The 26538-nt window shown below is 33.4% G+C and overlaps 3 protein-coding genes and 1 long non-coding RNA gene across 17 annotated transcripts; 2 read left to right on the top strand and 2 right to left on the bottom strand.

Annotated features, from left to right (window-relative positions):
* Positions 1–682: 682 nt before the first annotated feature.
* On the bottom strand, positions 683–1328 carry LOC110896264. The gene has a single exon (XM_022143718.2). The coding sequence runs from the start codon at positions 1280–1282 to the stop codon at positions 863–865; it is 420 nt and encodes a 139-aa protein (XP_021999410.1). The 5' UTR covers positions 1283–1328; the 3' UTR covers positions 683–862.
* A 294-nt stretch (positions 1329–1622) lies between these two features.
* Positions 1623–5703, bottom strand: LOC110893746. 14 transcript variants are annotated; one of them, XR_004874337.1, is made up of 8 exons: positions 5143–5703; positions 4899–5049; positions 4737–4804; positions 3694–4455; positions 3161–3235; positions 2479–3074; positions 2267–2363; positions 1623–1860 (listed from the first exon to the last, which is right to left on the bottom strand). It is a non-coding gene; the product is annotated as an uncharacterized LOC110893746 (long non-coding RNA). The 14 variants fall into 14 exon arrangements; XR_004874336.1 differs by having other exon boundaries at positions 4737–4792; XR_004874332.1 differs by lacking the exon at positions 1623–1860 and having other exon boundaries at positions 2040–2363; positions 3694–3963; positions 4428–4455; positions 4737–4826; positions 5143–5702.
* A 738-nt stretch (positions 5704–6441) lies between these two features.
* LOC110896217 lies at positions 6442–8536 on the top strand. The gene is made up of 3 exons (XM_022143680.1): positions 6442–6473; positions 7915–8104; positions 8192–8536. Exons 1-3 carry the CDS (start codon positions 6442–6444, stop codon positions 8534–8536), a joined length of 567 nt encoding a protein of 188 aa, XP_021999372.1.
* Positions 8537–14505: 5969 nt separating this feature from the next.
* On the top strand, positions 14506–24307 carry LOC110896218. The gene is made up of 10 exons (XM_022143681.1): positions 14506–14594; positions 15033–15132; positions 19246–19306; positions 20326–20381; positions 20506–20592; positions 21071–21277; positions 22304–22465; positions 23242–23295; positions 23399–23542; positions 23936–24307. The coding sequence occupies exons 1-10, from the start codon at positions 14506–14508 to the stop codon at positions 24305–24307; spliced, it is 1332 nt and encodes a 443-aa protein (XP_021999373.1).
* Positions 24308–26538: the final 2231 nt, after the last annotated feature.

Genomic DNA, 26538 nt, shown 5'->3' with positions numbered 1-26538 from the left:
AAGCTTCGCCACTACTTGCTATCATAAATAAATAGGACTCTTGACACTTTGACGTATTACATATAAATTCGTTCAACCCCTACCTACTCGCATTTACTCATCTCCATTAATAATTCTAAACCATACACCTACAAGCTACAATCATGTGTGAGTTGAACCACATGACATATCCGTAACGAGACTAAAAGCAATTTGTGTTTTCAAATTCAACCCGTGTCACACATCGGTTAAACACAAACATTGAACTAGTAAGCCCAGCAGGTGGCTATTGGGTCGACTTCGTGACCCAAATTCACAAAAAACCAAAACAAGTATTTTGAACATTGTATAAGGCCCGACCTGTATACCACCATACGACCATACAAGCCGTATTCCCGTATACATAGAAATGGGCAAAAAAAAACCGGTTAATTAGCCGGAACTAGTTATTAATCGAAACCGGAATTGGTTATTAACAGGTATAACATTAACCAGTTAGTGGTTAATTTTAACCGCCGGTTAGTAACCGGATATAAATATTTAGTATAGAAACCACCGGTTAACTAAAAAACGAAAAAAAGCAAAAAACGGTTATTAACCAAAAAATAACTGGTTAATTAACCGAACCGGTTAAAGTAATTAAGTGGACAAGTTAAATCAATAACCGATTAAAGTTAAAAAGTCAAATTAACCGAACCGGTTATTGAAATTAAGTGGTTTGTGCACCTCTACGGATACATTTATCTTTTCGTCCATCAAAATTTGTACAAGTCATTTCTCAACTACAAAGTACAAACCACAAATTCAAAACCCTAAACCCATTTGCAGCGCGTGAAAGACACTAACTTGCATCATGCGTGGGCAACACAATAACCTTAAAATGTTAAACAACCGCAGTTGAACCACTGTCCAAACAATTCACATCCCCCTCCATCTCTGTCCGCCAACGCGCCTCCTCCGAAACAGCACTCCACGCGCCTCCCAAACCGCAACCAGTAGCTATACCTATACCCGCCATATACGATGTATCCGAATCCGAAAACGAGGACCCACAAAGCTCCTCGTTACCGTTAATCGTAATGTACGACGCCGCCGTTTGAAAAGTCAACGGGTGCCAGGTAGGATCGTCGATAATCTTCACCTTCATTGGGCACGTGTTCTCCGATGAAGCTTCTAGAAAGTTTGATAACTCAACGACGTCATCATTGTCTGTTGAGAATACCCACGTCAGCATGGTCTCTACCTCCTTGTCGACACCGGTGACTGTAGGTTGTTGTTCTTCGTTGTTAATGTTATCCTCCATTTTTTTCTCACACACAGATGTGTGTTGTTGTGTGTGTGTATGTATGTATATATAGAGAGAGGGGATTTTAGAGATATGAAACACGTGTACGGTTGCTGAATGGTGACAAAAGTGAAGAAAGTGAAAAATAAGAAAATGACAAGGTGGCTGCACTAATATCACATGTGTAGACAATGAAGTGTGTTGTTTTAGTGTTTTCAAAACAAGACAAACTAAATATCACATGTTTTTCTTAAGTATTTCTAACGGGATATTTGTTTAAAGTCAATATGTATGTAAATAAGGTGTAATATCGATACAAATGAGGAAAGGATAAAAATATAAAAAGCTGGACAATAGATTCGAAACCCAACAACTTACAAAATTATCACGAAGAAAACACTCGGTTCATCATTATACAATTATTTGATTTGATTATCAGCCTCAGTTTGTATCTTTGACTGAAACTAGTTTAATACCCGTTCGGTGGACGGGTTACGTTGACATCGTAACAAACAAAACAAAGATAATCTATATTAAGTGGACAATCGAGTAGAGCTAGTTCCCAACCCTACGTAACTGCTGATTTGGTTTGAGACCTGAAAACACAATGAGAAGATAAAATTCTAAGATGAGCATCACTATAAGGGTGCCATAAAACTTTTTAAGTAGCCCGTATGGCAATGTTCGTTTTGAGGTAGAGATCTGACATTCTAACCCAACATAGATCTACATGCAAATCAGTAGAATAAAAGTGCTTTCAAAAGGGGAGTAGTAATGTCAGACAAATAAAAGTGCTTTCATATTTTATTACATACATACAACAGCACTATCTTTTGATGAAGAACTCCCATATTTTATTACATACATAATGCATAACCCACTTGATCCTAAGTGGTGTTTTTTTTAATGGATAGCGTGTTCAAGGAACAAAAAAGAACATGGAATACACTTTCGACCACAAAGCACAAATTAAATTGTCCAAATATGGATCATTTGGCATACCAGATCAGTTAGCTCATGAAGTGTAGCATCCATCCATGTATATATTTAAATTTCGTCTTTTGAATACAAAGTCTACGTGGCTGTGATGACCACCGACCTGTTTAAAACAAAATGCAGTCTTAAATCACCAAAATAGGGACCAGTAACCATTTTACATTTTCCAATATGCACCAATTATTATCTTAAATGAGTATGTCAAACAAAACTCTTACCTTGAACCCCATGTGGCATCACCATAACAACCAGCATCTCCTGTTGCAAACCATGCCTGGATTATTTTTTACAAATACATACGAGTCACCTTCAAAAGCTAGTGACATGATCATATTTTACATGGCGTTCTACTTGATGTGGTATATAACAGTCTTCTAACTTTGACCCATTCACTTATGGAAGTGTAAATTCAAGCTATGTTTCATCTCAAACGGGTCAAACACGTAAAAATATAACTTAAAACGAAATGTGCCAAATAGTAATTATTTGCAAAGAAAATTTAATAAATTTACACATAAAAAGCGTTCGGTTAGACCTGACCTGTAACAAAAAGTTGCACCTTCTGGCCTTGTCAGTCCTGCCCATTTTACTACCCCTTATATATTGTGAAAAAGGACAACATAGAAACTTACCTGATGGTAACGTACAACGTGTTGGTGTTGCAATCGGGAAAGGTTACAGGACCCATCTAATCCACAAAAAAAACCAGTTTCGACCCTTCAATGCAAAGAAAGTCTTAGATAATTCTATTAAAAATTAAAAATATTACACTAATAATAGTTTCTGTAATCGCAGGTCAACTCCCTCGATCCAACTGCAAAATAATCATAATAACGTGTCAAATGGCTGCTTCTAAAGTAGACAGTGTTCATAGAGTTGTAATTCATAATTCTTACATACCCTGCAATGATGATCAAATCGATCGACACATTTGTCACAAACTCTACAGTCTACAATGCTTGTTGTACTTAAAACCTGCAGCAAACCGATCATGTACATATATTTAGAGTCGTAATTCTTGATTCTTGACAAGATTTCTTGACACGACACGAACGTAACCTGGTTTTGGGTTGACATTTCTAACCCATTTAATAAAAAGGTCGTGTTCGAATTGACCTATTTAACGATTTTAATTAAAATGGGCCTACCCATGTCAATATGTTTTAAAATTATAATAAAAAAATATACTTAATAAGGTCAACCTTTTAACCCATTTGACACGTTTAGATAAATGAGTTAAACGGGTCATGTTAAGGTTACACGATTTCAAGTATGTCCAGGTTAGGGCTGATTTCTTTGACACGGATAAATATACGGTCGCGTTCGGGTTCATTGATTCAACCCACCTTTAAAAAAAATTGAAGAATTTATGCCAATTTTTGAAATTTACTGTATGATTAATTTTTTATCTCTTTTTACAACAAGAAATTTACCTCAACTTCACACAAACTACAGTAAAACATGCCATCTTCACTTGTCTGAAGCTCCATATATTCATCATTCGAACTCGAGCAACCGCACATCCAAGCACAAGGAACCAAAGCCACAAACCAACACGGTTTCGCCGTGCTCTTTACAGTTTCCGACACATTATCATCCGTTCTCGAATCCAGATTCTTCACGTTCTTGACCGACTGTTTACTTCCAACACTTGCAGCATTTGCATCTTGATTGTTATATGTTGCTGGTACTTCAATGGTCATCTTTTCTCAACATACAATTTTTATTATTGCCCATTCTTTTTCTCGGTTGCCAAATTCAAAAGTAAACATATTATTTAAAATCAGATCAAACATCCCAGGCACATAACCATCATATTGATCCAAAAAGTAATCATATTTGAACAAACAGGTCTATAAAGTGAAATAATCCTAATCCAGCTTTGATAATATTTGAACAGGCAGGTCTACAAATATCTTGATAAAGGGAAATAATCCAACTTTGTGTAGCTTTAATCTATTGATTATCTAACTACATTATCATAGTTTCTGAGTCTTCACATCAAAATCATACAATAGCATATCCCAATATCAAACATAAGTACCTTCTATCATCAAAAATTGAAGTAAAACACACCCGCCTCGTATTTCAGTAAAATTTTCAAATCCCAAGAACAAACAACTTACAAAAAAAAATAAAAAATTACATGGAAAAAAATATTGGTTACCTTATAACAGTTGAAGTGGATGCTCTACCTACAAAATTGAGAGAAAGAGGGCAAAATTACATTTTTTTTTGGTGAAATCATCGGATTTCAATATATTATAAAAACAGAGATGATTTCATATTCTTATGTTCCCCTTGATACAAAACTGATTTTGGACTAATCTCAACCATTAGATCATTCTAAAATAAATTCCTGACCATTTAAAATCAAAATTTGCTTCTAGGAGCAGAGGTTAAGAGGGCAAAATTAGGGTTTGAATATAGTTTGAAAAGAAAACCAAATCAAAGAGCAAGAGAGGGATAGATTCACCTATGTGCTGCCACCTGCTGCCAATCGAATAAACTAATTTCATGCTAACGAAATTGCTGAAATTGCTGCTGAAGAAGATGATAGTGATGGCTAAAACAACATACATACAAGGACAATAGCAAGATTATTCCCTAATCAACTGTATATGCAATCAAAGTATACCTTAATGTCGCTAATTTCTCGAAGAGTCAGCTCTCGAATCTTGCTCTTCCTCTTCTGCGTCTGGAGAACCAGAGTGTTGGATGTATGGTTTCTATAAGAAAAGTGTACCGCAATTTTGGGTAGTGGGGGTTGATAGAACTGCACTTGGAAACTGTTTTGTAACCTCTTGAGTCAAATTCTACCGATTATAAGATTTCTAATTAACAGATAATCAAAAGCAATGAAAAACAAAGTTAAAACGAACCTCGAATTGGGTTGCACAGATAATCCAAAACACGTTTGATTGAAGCGTTCACCTGATACTTTCCAGCAATGGAGTACGATTTATGGAGGAGCGTTCACCTGCTGAAAACCCCAAACAAAATTTGGGCCACCCTCCATCATGTAATATATGTTTTAGAATGAAGAAAAAAGTGAGGGTGGCCCTCCATCATAATCCACCCTCCAAAATTTGGGCCACCCTCCATCGTTGCTTGATTCACATCCGTTTCTTCTTTTATGTTAAATGCATTGTGATCACATGGACGAACCTTCTAATTTCACCAATTTAGATGTGAGTTCGAGAAGGAAGAAAAAAATTAGGGCTTTGTGTAAGAAATATGAGTGAGGATGAAGGTGATTGAACACAATTTTTGCTACAAAAGGAAGGATTATGATGAGCGTAGGTTGCATATGCAGTTTTCGGCGAGGTGGGAGGAAGATATGGGGGGCGATAACTACCTGTAACTGGTTGGGAAACATTTGTAGGAGTGATTTGTGGAGAACATGGCCAGGAAAACATGGAGCTTAGGAAACTGTCGTGTGAACTGCCATTACAGCAGTTAAAAATGTGAGTTTAAATGGTCAGGATTTAATTTCAGCAAGATCCAATGGTAGAGATTCATTTAAAAGATGGTTAGACTTAATGGGTTCCATATATATATATAATGATAGTTGGGTTTATTTTAATGAAAATCACCATTTTAGCCATTTACCATTCAAATATTCAAAATAGTAAATTGTGGCTGCTCAATGTGTCTTTTTAATTTCGTGTAACGGTTTAAAAAAATTATTTCAAGTCAACTGACCATGATTGCCACGTGTCTGACAGCTTGACAGTTGTCATTCGGTTGAAAGTTCTTAGCCGGTTGAAGGTTCTTAGCCGAGTACTTTAAACACGGCTCAAGCCTTTTCAAATTAGTCTTTTTTGGGCTTGGCTTGAGAACTTTTCTTGGCCTAAGATCTTTCGGTGTAGCGGCTTGGCTTGAGTTAAGATCTTTACTTAGCTTGGCTTAAGGATCTTAGATTTAAGATATAACTTTTTTTTTCTTATAATTTGGTATATAAAATTAGATTTATTCAATTCGTGTAATACACCTTGTTTTTTAAAGATATAACTTTTTATTATTACGATACAAAATTACATTTATTCAACCTGTGCAATACACTGGGTTATTAAAGACTATGTTCCTTAAGATGTGAAACTATATCTTGACATGCAATAAATTACATTTAACTTTTTATTATTATGATACACAATTATAATAAATCCCACAAATAAACAATGTTATTGGTAGAGTATAAGGACGGTGAGATGTAAGCAAAATTTTCCTTTATCCATAGGAGGATGTGTTGCTTTAGAGAAACCCACAGCTCCAAAAACAAACAACAGACAAACAAACATAACTAGAAATACATAATAACAAAAAAGGAGGTGGTGAAAGAGAGACACAAAAAATATAAACTAGAAGCAAATATAATATCATCAAACATATTGGCATAAGACTAGGATTACAAGCATATGCAAAGTCCACCTAAATTATAGAAAAATCTAATCACCTAAGACAAAACTATGACACACATATATACCCTTCCTTAAAAGTTCTTAACCTTAGTTCTACTTCTCCACAAGTTTTTATCCTGGACCAGGTCTTCAGACTTAAGAGAGGTGCAACTCTAATAAATCATGTCTAGCACGCTCTTCCCAGGTCAATTTGGGTTTGCATTTACTTCTCCCCTGCGTTGTGAGGGTTTCCGGTGCTCTAATTGGCGTCGTCTTTTGCCCCTCTGCACATGCCTAAACCATTTCGATCAATTTAATCTTATCCAATATACTAGTCACTTTTAACTTTTCCCGAAAAACTCAATTTCTTATTCAATCTAACCTTGCATGCCCACACAGCCACCTCAGCATCCTCATCTTTGTTACCTCTATTTTATGCGCATGTATCTTCTTAATATCCCAACAAATTAGAATATAGATAGAGTTGATTTTATACATTTTGACCAGACAAAACGCGTTTTAATGTGACATGTCTTACTCTATGAATTTGTCACACATTTAGAACTTAATAATCAAGTTGTAGTTTCCATATCAAATATGTGACTAATTTATTTTACTAATTTCAATATGTATTATCAAATATATGAATACTTTATATGAATTTTTTCATTTAAACAAAATATCAATACATTGATTTAATGAAAGCTGATATGATTTTTTTTTCATTTAAACCAAATATCAATTCATAAAGTATTGATTTAACGAAATTGGGAAAAATAATACTTAATAAACTATGATCATTGGTCTCTTTATGTTTGATGGAAAAAAAATAATACTTTGTCAAATTCCATTATTAAATTATGGCATGCTCGACATAGTATAAATAACAACATTTTAGACAAAACCCTAAAACATCTTCTCTTAATTATTTCTGATTAGGTTTTGTTATATCTAAATCTAATCTAATCTAAATATTAATAAAAGGCTCCAATTAATGTCACATGGCAATCTTTCCTTCAACTTCACAATTTTTACTTTTAATTTATTTAAAAATAATTTTGTTATCGTTATTATTATTATTATTATTATTACTACTACTACTACTACTATTTAATTAATTATCCAATAAACATAGCATCAATTCCTTCTTAATTCTTTAAGATTCGTCCATTATGGCAACATAAATTAACACATGAATTGGGTATTCTTTTCAATAGCGTTTTAGATTAGTCCATTTATTTATATAACACATAGTTACTATTGTATTTCACGTATTACTACTTACATTTTAAAACTACAACCCAATGGGTATCGATCTAGTTGCTACAACATGCTATGTCCAGGGTTCTTCCAAACCAGTCGCACGATTTCCCTTGGAGCTGCCATTAGTCCAATATCAACATATAACGGCGAACAATACGATGTTGCCTTTATGATATGGAAGGTAAGTGTTTTGTAAAATAAATAGACTTTTGTAATCATATTAACCATTGCAACTTTATTTTGATGTCGGGTTTTGTTACTATTGTAGGACCCGAAGAGTGAGAACTGGTGGTTGAAGGTGGGAAACGAAGTGATCGGGTACTGGCCATCATCTTTGTTCACGGATCTTAGAAATCATGCAACGTTAATAGCATATGGTGGAGAAGTGTATTTTGTAAGCTCAGGTAAGCACACATCAACTCAAATGGGTAGCGGCCACTTCCCTGATGAAGGTCTTGGGAAAGCAGCGTATGCTAGGAACTTGGAAGTAATTGATAGAGCTAATAACTTAAATGCAGCTTCTAATCTTCAACTATATACAGATAAGCCTAATTGTTATGGTGTTACAAAATGGTATGGTGGTGTTTGGCACAACTATATCTATTTTGGATGACCAGGATATAATCCAAAGTGTCTCTAAAAATATATAGATATTGTTCATTTTTTCATAGATAAATAAAATAAAATATAATTCTCTTTTTCATTTCTTGGACAAATCAATATATGTATATGAGGTATCAATTATAACATATATATATGTTCAGATATATCATAAGGTAGCGTAAGTATAATGGGTATATGGTAAGAGATATAGACCGGAAGAACTCTATGAAACATCGTGGATCAACATGTGTTGGCCTAAATATTGTGGGTCGGGCTATAAGTCTCCTAGTATAGTGTGACGCATAGTCTTGGCTATATCATGTTACATTCATCATTCTTTGCTATTCTTTACAGATGTATAATCTTTTAGATTTCATATTCACATGGACCATTTCGTGGGTTGAGATTTGATAGAAGTGATGCATTCCACGTTATTTCTTGTATTACCAGTCTTTCTTTATTCTTATCACCCCCTAAGACTATGTGTTACCATCGCGCTATAGGGCTTTTCTGGTGCCAGATCAGCAAACAACACCCAACAAAACCGCTACACCATGGCGCAGGTAGGGGGTGTGTGTGTGTGGGGGTGGGGAGAAATGATGGGTTTTCCAGGTGTTTTTTTATTTTAAACGAGTTGCAGGTTTATATTAAATTGTGAACGAAGGTTTATGGACGAAGATTGTTGCGTAACTAAGTGAGAAAAGAAATGAAAGGGAAGTAAGATGAAAGTGAATAGTTACAGGTTTTGAGATGCAAATGAAAGAGATGATAGAGAAGATAAGGAAAGTACTTTTCAAGTAAAAAGAAGACAAAGAAAAGTCAAATTTATTTAATTTGTATTGATATCCGGATGAATGGTTATTGAGAATTTATGCCACTTGAGTTATAGAGTTCGGCAACACAAAACTAAATAATATAGAGGGAGTTTATCTACTATAATAAAAGAAACCAATTTTTAGACACGTGTCATTCATTGAAAGTATCCTCTATCTTATATTAACTAAATAACTAATAAATTAATATTAAATATTATCATACTTTAAAAAAATATTATCATCAAATTTAAATTGTTAATTTAACATATTTTTAAAATAAATACCTCTCTTTCCTACTTATCTTATATTAAATATATAAATAATAAATTAATATTAAATGTTATTGTAATTTATTAAAAATATAACTTTTCTTATTATTTGGTATACAAAATTATATTTATTCGACAAGTGTAAAATGCTAGGTTTTGAAAAATATAACTTTTTTTTATTATTTACTATATAAAGTTACATTTACATAACCCGTGTAATACATGAAGTTTTTAAAGATATAACTTCTTATCATTTGCTATGTAAAATTAGATTTATTCAACACCTGTAATACACAGGGTTTTTAAGAATATAATGTTTTTATTATTTGGTAGATTTTTCAACCCAACTATACACGGGTTTTTTAAAGATACGACGTTTTTAGTATTTAATATACAAAATTACATTTATTTAATATGTGTAATACACATGGTTTTTAAAGATATAACTCTTTTTTAAATCTATTCAACACGTGTAACATACGGGATTTTTAAGGATGTAATTTTTTATTATTTGGTAGATTTATTCAACCCGATTATACACGGGATTTTTAAAGATACGACGTTTTTAATATTTAGTATACAAAATTACATTTATTTAATCTGTGTAATACACATGGTTTTTAAAGAGATAACTTTTTTATTATTATTTAATATATAAAATTGCTTTTATTTAACCCGTATAATATACGGGGTTCATAAAAATATAACTTTTTATTATTTAATATATAAAATTACATTTATTCAACCCGTGTAATACACGGGGTTTTAACCTAGTATATATATATATATATATATACATATATACATATCGTGCGGAAAGTGTGTTTTTCCTAGAAAGTCTAGGAAGCGATCTGGGCCATCCAATGGGTGTGTTTAATGGTTAAGATGAAGTCAATGGCAATCTTGTAATTTTTTAGTTTATTTAATTCATTGTTTTAAAAGACTAGGGGTAATTTTGTCAATATATCGTGTTTTAAATCAATTAGATAACCGTCAGTCAAACCCAGTCCCTAATTTCACGCGATTTTCCCTCTCTCTCTCCAAACACATCTTTGAAACCCCAATCCCTACAAAAAGTAACTACAATCATGGAAGAAGATAACTTTAGAAAGGATGGAGAGCACCGGATCAAATTAAAACACTTCTCCATCTCCACCATCTCCGAGTTCATCATCACCATTCAAATACTATTCGTATCATCTCCGTTTTCTTGATGATGTGTTTTAACAGCAAACAAATTAATACAGTTGTGTTTTAGCAACAAGCAGATTCATACAGTTGTGTTTTAGCATTCAGATTCATACAGTTGTATTTTAACAGCAAGCAGATTCATACAGTTGTGTTTTAGCATTCAGATTCATATAGTTGTGTTTTAACAGCAAGCAGATTCATACAGTTGTGTTTTAATAGCAAGCAGATTCATACAATTGTGTTTTAACAACAAGCAGATTCATACAGTTGTGTTTTAACAGCAAGCAGATTCATACAGTTGTGTTTTAGCATTCAGATTCATATAGTTGTTTTTTAATAGCAAGCAGATTCATACAATTGTGTTTTAACAGCAAGCAGATTCATACAGTTGTGTTTTAACAGCAAGCAGATTCATACAATTGTGTTTTAGCATTCAGATTCATACAGTTGTGTTTTAACAGCAAGCAGATTCATACAGTTGTGTTTTAGCATTCAGATTCATACAGTTGTGTTTTAACAGCAAGCAGATTCATACGCTGTGTTTTATCATCCATGCTGGTAATGCTGGAGGATTTCTTGACGTTGTGTTTTAACAGCAAGCAGATTACAAAACAGTAATCTGCCAATTACAAAACCACCTTTATATTATGGGATGTATAAAAAAATTGACTTTAGCCCTGTAAACTGTTAAAACACAGCACCAAGAACATGCTGATAATTTCCAGTAATCTTCTGAACAATGGAATATGCGATTGGTTTAGATTTCGAAAACAAATTATTCAAAAAATCATGGAGAAAAATGGTTACAAAATACGGACATGGGTAGTTAGTTAATGAAGATAAATTCCAAAAATAAAAATAGAATGTGAAAGTACACAATTGCCCTTCTAGTTAAAAATCTTCAATGCCACATGTCGCATTCTGATTGCTTCCTAGACTTTCTAGGAAAAACCCACTTTCTACCCAACTCCTACTATATATATATATATATATATATATATATATATATATATATATATATATATATATATATATATATATATATATATATATATATATATATATATATATATATATATATATATATATATAGGCCAAAACAACCAACCACGACCAATTACATCATGTACAAAGAATACTTACACCACTCTTTCCAAACAATGTTTTTATGTTTGGACCTACATTTAAGCCAAAGAAAACCAATAGATCTAATATCTCCAAAAGTTTCTTCACTATCCCCAAGCCCACTTGAGAAGATTTTCTCATTTCCAGTCTTTCAGATAGGCCATATGGTGATTAACATCAGCCCATACTATAAAATGGTATGAAATCAAGCACAACACAAGAAATAGCGATAAAACAGGTGACAAAACTTTTATTGCTTACCCAAACCAAGAAAAACACCCCTAAATACCCTGGATCTTACAAATTGTAAGATCATTAGACAATACAACAATATTGATCAGCTGATGAATCAAAGACTACAAGATCTCGATCACAAGAGTTCAAACAAGATCAAACAGGATCGATACAAAACCCTAATCACATTGAGAGAGAATAAATGAAGATATTGGAGGTGTTAGGTGACAAATGAAACCCTAACACCTTTTTATATACTGGTCTTATAATAATTTCCATCCAACCCTTTATCTTTCATGTATTCTCACATTAGCCCTTGCACATTACCAAGCAAACCTCCAAGTTTTCAACCTGTACACTAATAACCCTTGTCAGTTATAACCACATGTAACAACTTATATAACATGATTCTAAAATGTTGCAACATGAATTATTATATTACAATAACTTATTTTAACACATACATCACTTCCTTTTGTCTAGAGTTTAAATAATATACATGGGGCTTATACTTGTATCACTTATGAGAATAGAACTTTTATAGAAAGTTATAAAATGAGTGGTAGCCTTTCAAGTGTGTTTTTAATAAGATTTAATAACATTTGTTAATATATAAATTAACATAAATAATAATAATAAATAATGATTACTTAATCTCTAACCAAGCCTAAACCAAGCCCCCCCCCCCATTATATTATTTTTTTGGCATTTTCGAGTGAGAAAAAAGTGTGTCTACGTGTCAGCCATGTGACAACATTTTTTTCTCAATCAAGCCCCATAACACATAGCTTAAGACCGGGAACATTGTCTCGTTAAAATGACAGTCAGCATGTCGTGCAATAAACATGTCCCCCGTCAACGGTACAGATTTTGAAGTAATCATTTCAACCATTCAATACAAGAGTTTATATCCATATTGGTATAACTGTTAAACGATTATGTTGGGAGATAAACTATGATATGTATATCTGATTTATAACAACTTTCTACATGTTTTATAAATAAAAAACAATGGGATATGCAGAAGGTTGGATATGCGGAAAAACGATTGTATAAAAATATGATATTTTTCATTGTATACCTAAACAGTTGTTACTTAAAAGGGGTGGTATGTGTAGACAAGACAGTTCTGTTACCGGTATGTGGTGGCCGTTGTTATTGTTTGTAGTAGTATATTATATGCCTATCGTTATTATCCAAAGTTTGCAAACCCATATTCGAGTCAATCTTCATATTAACTTGTTTATAACTGATGTATCATGATTATTAAAATTCAACTAATAAAGATGTTATTGGAGGATATTAGAACGTTGATGGAGTTGATCTCATGCATTTTAACCAAACAAAACCCCTTTTAACATGACATGTCTTACTGTGAAGATATCACGCATTTAAATCAATTAAGTTGTATTTCTCGTATCGAATACGTGACTTATTTATTAATTTCAGTATGTGTTATCAAATATATGAAAACTGATATGAAGTTATTCATTTAAACCAAATATCAATTCATAAGGTATTGATTTAATGAATCAGTTTCAATTGGGAAAAAAATAATACTTAATAAATTATGATCATTCTTTATGTTTGATGGAGAGGTTACATTTACAGTTGAACTATTTGTCAGAACCGGATATATATTAATTATCAGTTCTCTAAAAACTGAAACTTTGCAAACCCCATTATTAAATATTAAATAAGGCATGGTCGACATAGTATAAATAACAACATTTTAGAAAAAAACTAAAGCATAGGTAAATCCTTTGGTGTGTTTCTTTTTCGGGTTTGGTGTTTAGGGGTTCTGATGGGGATCTTGATTCCTGATGTTTACTTGAGGGGTTTTGAGTTTGGTTGGTTGCTCATGGCTAGGTGACATTGATGGAACTTTCTATTCATACTATATCTATTTTCTGATTAGATAAGTTGTTTGTCTGTGGATTTTGTAACGTGGACTGGATGAGGGGCATTTTGATTAATAAATAGACAGGGACTTGGATTTCATGTATGCAGATTGAAGATTGGAAGTGTCTATATTTGATTGATTTTGGTTCCAGATGTAAGGTTACAATTCATAAATTGTGATTAACTAAATTATTGTTAAGATGTGGTCTGACATACATACATGTTTTACATGACTTTATTCGATATTTCTTGCTCACATGGGTATGCTATCTAAACTGAATTTTACATGATGTTTTCAGCCGTTAAAAAAACCTGTTATTTTCATTGATGAGCTACAATAGCTGCCTACTAAAAATATGGAATAAAAGATGACGTTGGAAAAGTTGTTTTCTGATTATACGTAATGTCGTTTGTTGATCCAAGTTTCTAATATGTTTTGATACATGAGTGTGATTGTTAATCCTGGTTGTATGACCGAAAGGACTGATGATCATAGAGAGAAGTGTACCAATAGCCTTTATCTTATTTCTAGGTTTGTTATGGCATACATAAATTGCTTAATTTGTTACGACACAAGAGGGTTGGGGCTGAAACAGTCAAATATGCGGGACATGTTTGAGTCTGAGATTTATTAGCTTGAATTCTTAACAAAAGTTTTAGCTTGTACATTGGTTCTTGCAGCCTCTCTCCCATTTCAGGTATCGCAAGGATAAAATAGTTTAATTTTGTCTTATCCACGATAATCTTTCTTAGTTTAACTGATCTTAGAGCAAGTTTGCTGTTATGAGTGATTATATAATGCTTACCTTTACTCTTTCATCAAGCTTTTCTCAAATTTAGGATCAAAATGTCAGATCATTAGGTAGCTAGATTCTCTATATAATCTTTCTTAAATACACATACAATTATACAAATTACAACAATTGGATAATGTAGTCATAGTTTAATCTTTTTTGTTCTATTGTTGCAGGGATGCACTAGATGTAAATGTGGAAAGGGCTGAAGACGTACTCATGTACAAATGGTTACTGCATTTAGCTAATGATCCTACTAATAGGCCTGCATTTGAGGTCCAAAGGTGACCTTATTAGTTATTACATTTGTAACCAAAACTTTGTCTTGTCGTAAGTTCTCCATAGGAATGCGCAGGTGCAAATACTAGTTGTTTATAAATATAAACACCATTAGGTTTATCAGGGCCATGTTCCAATCCGTTAGTTTTTCAGATTGGACCAATACTAGGCTACAACTCATAGGCTAGTGTTTGTTTTGGCAGGTTTACCCAAATATATCATTTGCTTTAAAACCTGTATTTAAGTAAAACTCTTAGTATGGTGAAAAAACGTTTCTATCCATCCATCTCAATATGTATTATAAATTTATAATATAGCATATAACCATAGATAATAATATACCGTGTTAGCAGTGGTGGACCCATGATTTTTTTTTACAATGGGGTCCATTTTTTCGGTGTTCAAAATTTTCATAACAAAACTTTAAAATTTTCGGGTCGGTCCTTGTTCGGGTCGGGTCAGAGAGAGGTTTGAATTAGATTAAAAAAATAGAAAAAAAAAACAGGATATACAAGGATTGAACTCATGACCTCTTGTTGGTAAAAAAGGGGGTTTACCACTACACCAGCTGGGGGAGGTTCATTTGAGAAGAAAATTTAGTTGAGAACAAAAGGAACAAAGGGTATTTGCTACACATATTTAAATTTATCCTACACAACTCGCAATTTATCCTACACACATAGTAATTTGTCCTATACTCTAAATTATTTTTTTATATATATTTTTTTTGAAAAAAATATATTTCTTGAAAATAAGTTACAAATTTAATGTAGTTAGCTATTAAATAGGAAAACTAGAAATTAATGACATATGTAAGTTTATAAATATACCCTTACATTAAAATTAAATGCAAATATTAAATAAGTAAAATGAAGCATTCTTATTGGTTGAAACTTCTTTTTTTTCTTCTTACAAAAAATTTCTTCTCATTTGAACCCTTCACTACACCAGCCTTCCCTTTCCTTATATGGTGTCCACTTAATTGTATTTTTAGGGTCCTTATAAAATTTAATATACCAGATCTACTAACATTTTAGAAAATATTAGGGTCTGGGCACCCCGACCTATTCAATGTGGCTCCGCCCCTGCGTGTCAGAAAAGTGTAAATTACAATTGGTTATATTCGTATCAAAGGGTTTATGTAATTTGTGTTAGCCTCAAAACCATGGTTGTACATATCCTGACTAACATCTAACTAGTCTTCAAATAATTGCTAGTCAGAGGTTCATCTAGTAATTTTCCTCTAATCGGCCAATTAATCGCTAGACGCTCAACAATGGCCATAGGCAATCCTAATCAGCCAAAATTAGTTGTTCCAGACTAATTTTGGCCAATTACTAGCCAAACCTTGTAAATTTCGGTGATTAATATTGTCTACTTAAAAAAATGAGTTGGTAAAGAGTTAAAACTTGCCTTGTTAAAAAACATTACACCTAAAAATGTGTGCTATATATAAAAAAATAAAAATTAAAAATAAAATCTCAATCTGATTAATCCCTATTAGATTAATCCCTATTTATGTCCGACCGGTCGACTAGCGTCTAACAGTCATTAGAACACACGAAGAATGGTATGTATGAAACATCAGTTCCATCCTAATTTGAATCACTAAGGGTGTAAGGGGTGCTCACCTAATAGGTGAGTCCCCCATCTTACACCTAACCAATCACATGGTGCCACGTCAACTCCCCTAATACACTCACCTAATTCCTCTTTTTGATGGCGGCACTCACCTATTAGGTGAGTTCAAAATTATTATTTTTTTTGTTAAAATTATGGATGTTTAAAAATTTATATAAAAGACATTTCATTAAATTTAAAAAAAAAATACATTCAAACTAGAAAAAAAAAACACATTCAAACTAGAAAAAAAAAACACATTCAAACTAGAAAAAAAAATACATTCAAACTAGAAAAAAAAATACATTCAAACTAGAAATCGCATGGCCACCCGTACTTGTTAGCGATTTCTCGCTTTCGGGCGAGGATGATCGGCAACATACTTGGCGGAACATCGTCGTGCGGCTTAAGGAAGGTTTTCATATCTCGATCGAAATTGTAGTTTTTCATCGTCTCGAGTTGTGCCGATATGAGCTCGCGAGCCTCCGACTCTCTTTTTTTCCTCAATTCGATCGCCTCCAATTCTACCGCTTGCTTCGCTTCTTTCATGGCGGTGTACACTTTGAATTGTGCCGCCAACTCGGCCGAGCTTCCCTCGGACGATGTAGCTTGACGCTTGTCTCGCCGTTGTGGTCTTTGTGGCAAGGGATCTTCGTTCATATCCGGTATTGAAAAGTCTACGTCAACGGGCTTTCTTTTATGTGCCGAACCTTCACCTTCCTCGCCCATCAATGGGACTTGTGCCCATTTCTCGTGTTTTCGAACGACCTCCCACGCCTCGATGTGTTGAAAACCGCTTGGAAATCTCGCTTTAAATTCTTTTAACGCGATTTTCATCACGTCGAGATCTTGACATCCGCTTGCTCGTGTGCGATCCTACATGTTATAAAGTAAAAAAAATTATAAAGTGTTAAAAAACTATGAACTTAGGAAAAAAATAAAAAATATGCAACGTTAAAAAAAATATAATTTTTACCGCTTGTTGGTATAGGCCGTTGAAAAAGTTTATTTTCGAATGCATCGGGTTCCATTTAGACCGTACTTGATGAACGGTCCGGTTACTTCCACCGACACTTTTGTTAAAGTGCTCTAAAATTTTACCCCAAAAACTTTCGCGACTTTGTTGATTGCCCTTTTTTTTGTTGGTAGAACAATGTACCCACGCCTTCGCCAACGCCTCTTCTTGTTCTTTTGTCCATTTTTCGCTCACCGTTTTCCCTTTTTTTTCTCGAGCCTCGTCTTCTTCGTTGCCCGCTTCTTCGTCCACATTATATTCATCTTCCTCGTCGTCGTCGCCCAAATTTTGAGTTTCGGGCACTACCTCATCGTCCTCGTCGTCGTAAACCGGTAGAGGACGTTCGACATTTCCTCGTGTACAAGGAACTTGTGGAGAACGATAAGCGTATGGGTCGAAGGCGGGGGATTGAGGAGGAGCGTCCATTGATAGCAAATTTTGAAAATAGCCGAAATTGGGTTGTTGGGTGTTGTAAAACGAGGGGTGTGGAGGTTGTTGGAAATAAAACGGGGGTTGTGAAGTGTATCCGAAAGGGGGTTGTGGTTGAGCATTTGCACCGCTCGAACCATCTCGAGACGGTTTCGATACCCGCCCCTTATTTTTTTCTTGGCCTCGCGGGGTCGGTTCTCCATTGCTCGGTGTATAAAAAATAAAAAGTGGATGGGGTTTGGTTGGAGAGTATAAAAAAATAATGGTTGTGGTTGGAGAGTTTAAAAAAATATAGAGAATGAGATTGGTTGTGTATAAAAAAAGGGTGAGAATGAGTTGGGTATTTATATTAGTTTAAAAAAAAATTGAATTTTTTTTTTTAATTATCCGACCGTTGTCAACGGTCATCTTCCTCGATCCTCGCGAATTTTCCATCGGTGAACACACACACAAAACACACCCCGAATCGGGACCCCGCTTTGATGGCGGCGGTGTTCCCGATCGGGGAAGGGGCTCACCGAATGGGGTTACCGAGTACGCCCCGGACACCCTAATATTTTTCCAACGTATTTTTTTATTAAATTTTGGATCATTAAATGTTAATTTTTAATAGGCTAAAGGGTGTGTGGGGCATAGGTTGGGTCATCAATCGCCACTACAACCATTAATGGATTGTTACACCACCTCCTTGTCTCATCCACCATGGTTGATATGGATTAAATCATGGCAAACATAAGCCTCCTTTTATTTTTTTATATTTCCTTTTCATTTTCACAAAAAAAAATTAAAATAAAAGAATAGTGGTTTGGATCTTGACCACACCCTTAGGGTAATGATTTTGGATGATGAATTAGAAGTGAGTGACATGACGCTGATGTGGAGGGTTATGGTGACCTGACCATGAGAGTCATGACCGTACCAACAACTCAACATCAACAAAATTAGTATTTCTCATTTTCTCCTATCAAATATCTGACTTAATTATTAACTTTCTGTATATACATTATCTGATATAAATAATTTAATATGAATTTTGTTTTTTTTAGAAGGTGACTTTCTATGTACTGGACCTATTGGTCACCGGGTTCATGTCGAAGACAATCCCCCGTCAGCCTGAAATTGATCTTCCAAATCCATTCAAAATCAAATATCAATTCACAAGAAATTAATTTAATAATTTTCAAAAAAAGAAATTAATTCAATGAATTAATTACACGACCATCAATTCACAAGAAATTAATTTAATAATTTTCAAAAAAAGAAATTAATTTAATGAATTAATTACACGACCTTAAACGGATTAACTGTAATGAATCATATCACTATTACAAAATCGACTGGTATTTTGACTTTGGAGAAGACTAATACTTATTTTTATTTTTATTATAGTACAACAACAACAACAACATAATAATAATAATAATAATAATGATAATAATAATAATAATAATAATAATAATAATAATAATAATAATAATAATAATAATAATAATAATAATAATAATATTATTATTATTATTATTATTATTATTATTATTATTATTATTAACGATGGACATCTTTGCGGCTTAATTGCAAAAATGTTCAAATTATGCAATAATCGTAATGATTCATGTGTTCCAAAAATACACATAATAACAAAAACACATTAAAATCAGATTACAGTAGGAATTGAAAACCTATACACGGTGTAACAATAAATGGGGTTGTTGGTTCATTGGCACAGACATTATCTTTAGAAATACCTACATTTTAAGATCTTTAGTTCAAGTCTCACATATCACATAACTAAATGAAATTGACCATTGTAAAAAATATACAAATGCTATAACAAACATTAAATAATATTGGACATGTTTTTAAATATTGGTGCTTGTTCATTAATCATATCTAATCTACAAGATCAAATCACATACATCTCTCAAAAAGGAAAAGTTATCATTTGCAATTGACCAATTGTTTATCATTAGAAAAAAAAAAGAAGAAAATAAACCGCAAGAAAGTATTAAATAGGCACCCTACAGAACAAAAATCACAATACTATACAAGGATGCAGTCGAGTTCTTGTCATGAGGCCCCTTCAATCTTTTTTGTTTTTGTATTGTTTTCCTTGTTGTTTTCATCAGGATTCTCCTCAACAAGCCTTAGGAAGATCAATAGGCCTTTTGTCAAGTCAATCAAGGTAACCCTTATATTCTATTTGGTGGATTGAAGGTTTATAGAAAAGCTTGTTTTACTATTTGTCTCTATTTATATTTGTACTAATTATATTAATTATTTCTTTCTTATTCTTGTTGTTGTACTAGAGTCCGGACGGTGATATAATAGACTGTGTTTTGTTTCATCGTCAACCGGCTTTTGATGTTCCTAAATTGAAGGGAAAAATGTCAATGGTATGTTTAAAGTACCCTATATGAACAAGAAGAAAGTTTTAGTATGAGATGAGGGAGAACAAACCAAAATTGTTATTTTTATTAATGTTCATATATTTTTAAAACTTAACTTTTTACATCCAGACAAATGTGTATGTATAGATCGGATCTCTAGAAACCTTTTTTCGGGTCAAAAAAACATTTTTTCGGAGACTGGTGACTAACGACTAACGACGTTAGCGCTCTGTTAGCCAGGGTCCATTAGAGGCCAATACTCCTATTTAAAAAAATTAAGATAGAGGAATAACCATTTAATGCCAACACTGTTATTATATTTTTAAAATAAAAAATAAATTATTTATGTTGTTCTCCTTATTCTCACGTCTTTTGAATTGAGTTTTACATATATATATAGTGCGTCTATTAATGTATAGATTTACACCTCAAATGTTATATATGGGATTATTGTATTTGTTTTAATAATCTCTATAATATATAGGTTCCACCAGAGTTACCAAAAGGACATGATAATGTGGGTAAGAACCACGAAATCAAGCAATTATGGAATTCAAAGGGTGAATCATGCCCAAATGGAACGATTCCAATTAAGAGACCAAGTGCTAGTGACATTTCCAGATCTACTTCAGTTTCTAAATATAGAAAGAAATACAGTAGAAAAGACATCCCAACTTCACCAGAACATCAGGTATTCACTTTTTATCTCATGTTTTATTTTATGCCAAAACAAATTATTCTACTCGAAGAATACTAAAAGGATTTAAGTTTAATAATAATAGAATATGTGGGTTTGGCGTGTTAGTGGGTTGAAATCAACAAACACAAACATGACATACATATTTATTCGTATAGAAACAAATAACATTAATACAAACACTCTTTACACTTTAAACCATGTAACCTGAATATAGCTGGTTTTCTAAACATGCTAAACGGATTGGTATGTGACCTGTATTCATGTTTAAAGAGATGTTAGATTTAAATAACTTCAACTTTCACCAATTACCTGATAGGACTCACAACTTTCGATTTGTACCATACAACTCCTAACGTTCAACTTATTTTCCTCTAGCACTCCCAATCTAACTAAACTCTAACCCAACTAGCTTTTTTTTGCTTATACAACACTTATTTAGTGACATGACAGTTGAGGTGACTTTTTTGATGTTGTGGCACTTATTTAGTGACGTGGCAACTGACGTCAGCTAGCTAACTGGGTTAGTTAGGAGTGGTGTAGGAAAATAAGTTGAAAGTTGGGACAGTGTGGTACAAATCGAAAGTTGGTAGTGTTATCGGCCAGTTAGTGAAAGTTTGGGTTATATAATCTAATATCACAAGTTTAAATGGTTAAGAAGGTCGTGAATGAGTTGACGGATTGTAATTAAGTTATAATAAGCTAGTCGTGTCGTAAACAGGTTGGCGAGTTGAGTTTAGAAGTTATTTTGTATATGTATATTTTCTTTAAGTTCTAACTTTAAATGGGTTGATGGACCAACCCGTTCATTTACAGCTCAACCCAAAAATGAGTTGTTTAACGGGTTAAATAGTCAACCCATTTAAACTCAACCCGAAAATGACTTGTTTAACGGATTAAATAGTCAACCCGTTTTAATAGAACCCAAATCATGATTATTTTCGTCTTGTGCTACGAATAGCCCTGGTAATTATTTCAAATTGAATATTGAAATGAAGTTGATTTTTTTTTATATTTCAGCATGCAATTGGGTATTCTAGGGATGGAGAATTCTATGGAGCAAAGGCTCTTTTAAACGTGTGGCAACCAAATGTTAGTAAATATGATTTTAGTCTTTCACAAATCTGGGTTTTGGGTGATGTTCCAAATCGTCCCGTTAACAGTATTGAAGCTGGTTGGCATGTAAGTAATTTCATGTCTCTCTTTCTTATTCATTTATTTATTTTCTAGTTATTTTTGTTTAAATATGAGTTTGGATACATAATATTTATTCATGAATGCAAAATATGATTAGAAACATAACAATTTCATTTATTCATTTACATTTTTTTTACTAATTTATGTTTGAATGAAGGGAAAATCACCAAAATGAATATTAAACAACAAGAAAAGCCAAAATTAACATTGTTAGCGTCTAACGTGAAAGGATTTCACGAAAAAACAAAAAAAGGTGCAGAAGGTGACATGTGTCTTAAACGGTTGGGTTGTAACCTTTCCCAATTTAAAACCCACCGCTAATCCAATATGAATAAAAAACGTGGCATAATTTCAAAAGAAACGTCTTTGCAACCTCCAAGTGAGGGGAACGTCAAACGGCTAGGAAGCAAACTAAAACAACTAGGGTTAGAGAAAAAGGTTAAGCCCTACCCGTTTCCATTAGCGATGAGCATGTAGTTATCAATCATTGACAAATTGGCAAAAAACCACATCCCTGTATATACACATAAGCATGTTGTGTGCAAACTCGTAGTCATTTCGTCATAAGCCTCATTTTTAAGTATAGATTTGTAATTTTGGACTCAATTTTTATCCTATTTATCGTCATAAGCCTCATTTTAAGTGTAGAATTGTATTTTTGTACTCAGTTTTTATCCTATTTGTGGTTTCTTTTTTATTTTAAATAAAGTATGTTTGTATGAATGCATATATGTATTTTAATATCAAGTTTGTTATGGCAGGTTTCCCCAAATGTACATAAAGATAGTCTTCCAAGACTGTTTACTTACTGGACAGTACGTTTTATATATAACTCTTTCTATTTTTGGGTATTTGAATACACATAAAACATTTCCTTTTTGAACAATTTGTACTTATAGTTTGAAATAAATACTACAGCCAAGTGGGTATAAGTCTGGATGCTACAATATGGAGTGTCCAGGGTTCGTCCAAACCAATCAAAAGGTTTCTCTTGGTGCCGCTATAGATCCAATATCAACATATAACGGCCAACAATACGATGTTGACTTTCTGATATGGAGGGTAAGCCATTTGATTTTAATAACCTCAACTTTCATCATTGGTCGATACTATTTCCAACTTACAAATTGTACCACGCCACCCCCAGCTTTCAACTTATTTTCTCTGGCATTTCAAAACTAACTGAACCCTAACCCAGTTAGTTTTTTGCTGACGCGACACTTACGTAGTGACGTGTCTTTTTTGATTACTTGGCACTTTTTAGTGACTATTCTGTTAATTTGGGAGTACTAGAGAAAAATAAGTTGAAAGTGGTGTGGTACAATTCGTAAGTTAGGAGTGCTATCGGCTAAATTGTGAAAGTTAGGGTTATTTAAATCCAATAACCCTGAAATAATGTAGACATATGTAATCATACAGACTGTTGTGGTGTATGTTTGATGTCGGGTTTTGTAGGACCCAAAGACTAAGGATTGGTGGTTGAGAGTAGGAACCGAACTGATGGGGTTCTGGCCGGCAGATTTATTCACAGATCTTCACGATCACGCGACAACAATAGAATATGGCGGCGAAGTGTTTTCTCAAAACTTAGGTACGCATACACGGACTCAAATGGGTAGTGGACACTTCCAGGATGAAGGTTTTGGGAAAGCAGCGTATGCTAGGAACTTGGAAGTGATTACTGGGGATAATCATATAATTCCAGTTCCTAATCTAAGAACATTTGCAGATGACCCTAATTGTTATGGTGTTAAACAAGAGTATAGTGATACTTGGGGTAATTATATATTTTTTGGAGGACCTGGATATAATCCAAATTGTCTCTAATATGTTGAGTATCATTTCTTTCATACATATACATAGAATAGAAGTCTCTTTTTATTTATTGGTTAAATGTGTAGCTTCCATTTGATTGTATGATTGAAGTTTTTGGAATTATAATAGTATATTTAAATATTATAATTATTAAGTGTAATCCCTTACAAAACAAAAGGTTTGTGGAATATATGGATAGTAATCGTTGTTGGCCTTGCTAAGAGTATCTCCAATGCTAACCCGAGTCTAAAATTCAGATTCGACACTTCAAGATGCCACATCATTCCAGACATGCACCTTAAAAAGCTATTTTTTTCTCAAACGCTAAACCAATCTAGACCTTCGCCTCATACTCCACTTTTATAAATAAATATATATATATATATATATATATAGGGTAAGGATAGTGTAAAAAGGGCCTAAAGTGTGAGAAGTGTGAGAAGTGTATTATAACACTATATATAATACTATATAACACCCTATAAACACCGTATAACAATATGTAACACCATATAATACCATATAACACTATGTAACACTATATATCATTATATAACAAATATAACACTATACCTCTATCATAGGCATCCTATCAGACAACTTATAGTGTTATATTTGTTATATAATGATATATAGTGTTACAAAGTGTTATATGGTATTATATGGTGTTACATATTGTTATACTGTGTTTATAGGGTGTTATATAGTATTATATATAGCGTTATAATACACTTCTCACACTTTGAGCACTTTTTACAGGATCCTCTACCTATATATATATATATATATATATATTAAAAAATGTTTGTGTGTGGTGATGGCTTTGGGGCCCATCAAACCCGGTCTGGACGAGTCCACAATCGCTTGCTTGGGGCTTCTTAGATTGAAGTCCAATTTTTTTTTTTCAATTATAAGGTATATACGAAGAAATTAGTTTTTTTTTAATTTATAAATATATTGTCACACCCCCGAATTACCATGTGCGGATTTCACCGCGAGGCCTGTGACGTACCAGGATCTAGCCACTTATCATGTCGAACTAACGATAAAAATATTAACACAAACATCATGTCCAACATGAATAATGCATTTCATAATTCACGTTTTAACAAGATTACGTTCAGCGGAAGCAATTGTAACTATTATAATCAAACGAAACCAAATTGTTTAAAAAGTATAACAGTAAATATTCATCAAGCAACACGCCCCATGACACTCCTCGCTCCTCAGACTGCAAGTTCCAAAGTATGATGAATCTAAGTATCTAACGACCCGCAAGCATGCAGAAAAAGTGAGTCAACGTTAAGTTAGCGAGTTCACAGTTTCGTTTACGTAAATCAAGTAAATGTTTAGTTTAAAGACATGTTACGAATAATAAACTTTGTACTGATTGGCTGTTCTGTTTTTGGTGCCCTCGTCAATGTCTATCATCATTGATCAAAGTATTTAAGGTCATTAGTTCACGCCCGGCTCCCAGCACGGTGTGAGGTTAGTCAGGCCTAATAGCGCTATCAACTAATACCCTGTTGCCTCCCAGGCAACTAGCTAGGTATGTAAGTAGGGACTTTCGTGATAGAGTTTGAGTTTATTAACCAACATCGAATTTAAACTACAACATATAGAAAAAGTATTCCTCCCAGGAATAATAGTTTAAAAAGTATTCCTCCTAGGAATAGCAGTTTGTTTGCCCCCCCCCCGGGACGCATGCTTGTAAAAGAGTAGTAAACTCACCTTAGTTTGCTCGGTAGGTGTTAATCGTATTTATACGCGTTAATGATGTGTTAGGTCCGTTACACGCGACCTAATGTACAGTAAATATAAGTATGTATGTATGTATGTATGTAGGGTTATGCAATACCCTAATGTCCAAACAACAGTTTTCCATGTGATTTGGTTTGCAAGTTTAACAAGTTATCATACAGTGACAGTAACACAATAGGTTCTCTAGTTGGTGACATGTTTAGTCGTTAAGAAATCCAGATATATATTGTTTTGCTAACAAGTACGGGCACACAGGTATTATATGTATACCTCGGATTCACATATCAATAAACAAGTAAGCTCGGATCATGTATCAATTGTCATATATATTTGAAACCCACCAACAATTTTCAGAACATGTAACACTTATATACACTCGGGATTAACAAGTAAACTAGGAGCTATGTGTAAACTCGGATGAGCATGAGAATTCATATGAATGTAGATAACCTCGAACGCACATATGAACCTCGGACTGGGCC

Source organism: Helianthus annuus, chromosome 12 (genome assembly GCF_002127325.2).
Source record: "Helianthus annuus cultivar XRQ/B chromosome 12, HanXRQr2.0-SUNRISE, whole genome shotgun sequence".
Taxonomy (NCBI): domain Eukaryota; kingdom Viridiplantae; phylum Streptophyta; class Magnoliopsida; order Asterales; family Asteraceae; genus Helianthus; species Helianthus annuus.
This window is presented reverse-complemented; position numbering and strand designations above follow the sequence as displayed.

Bases quoted from the DNA above. Each gene is read 5' to 3' on its own strand.
- LOC110896217 (XM_022143680.1), top strand. From the start codon at position 6,442: ATGTTATTGGTAGAGTATAAGGACGGTGAGAT. The intron at 6,474-7,914 runs GTAAGCAAAATT...TATAACACATAG, and splicing joins GAGTATAAGGACGGTGAGAT to TTACTATTGTATTTCACGTA. The intron at 8,105-8,191 runs GTAAGTGTTTTG...TTACTATTGTAG, and splicing joins TTGCCTTTATGATATGGAAG to GACCCGAAGAGTGAGAACTG.
- LOC110896218 (XM_022143681.1), top strand. From the start codon at position 14,506: ATGAGTGTGATTGTTAATCCTGGTTGTATGACCGAAAGGACTGATGAT. The intron at 14,595-15,032 runs GTTTGTTATGGC...CTATTGTTGCAG, and splicing joins AGCCTTTATCTTATTTCTAG to GGATGCACTAGATGTAAATG. The intron at 23,543-23,935 runs GTAAGCCATTTG...CGGGTTTTGTAG, and splicing joins TTGACTTTCTGATATGGAGG to GACCCAAAGACTAAGGATTG.
- LOC110896264 (XM_022143718.2), bottom strand. From the start codon at position 1,282: ATGGAGGATAACATTAACAACGAAGAACAACAACCTACAGTCACCGGT.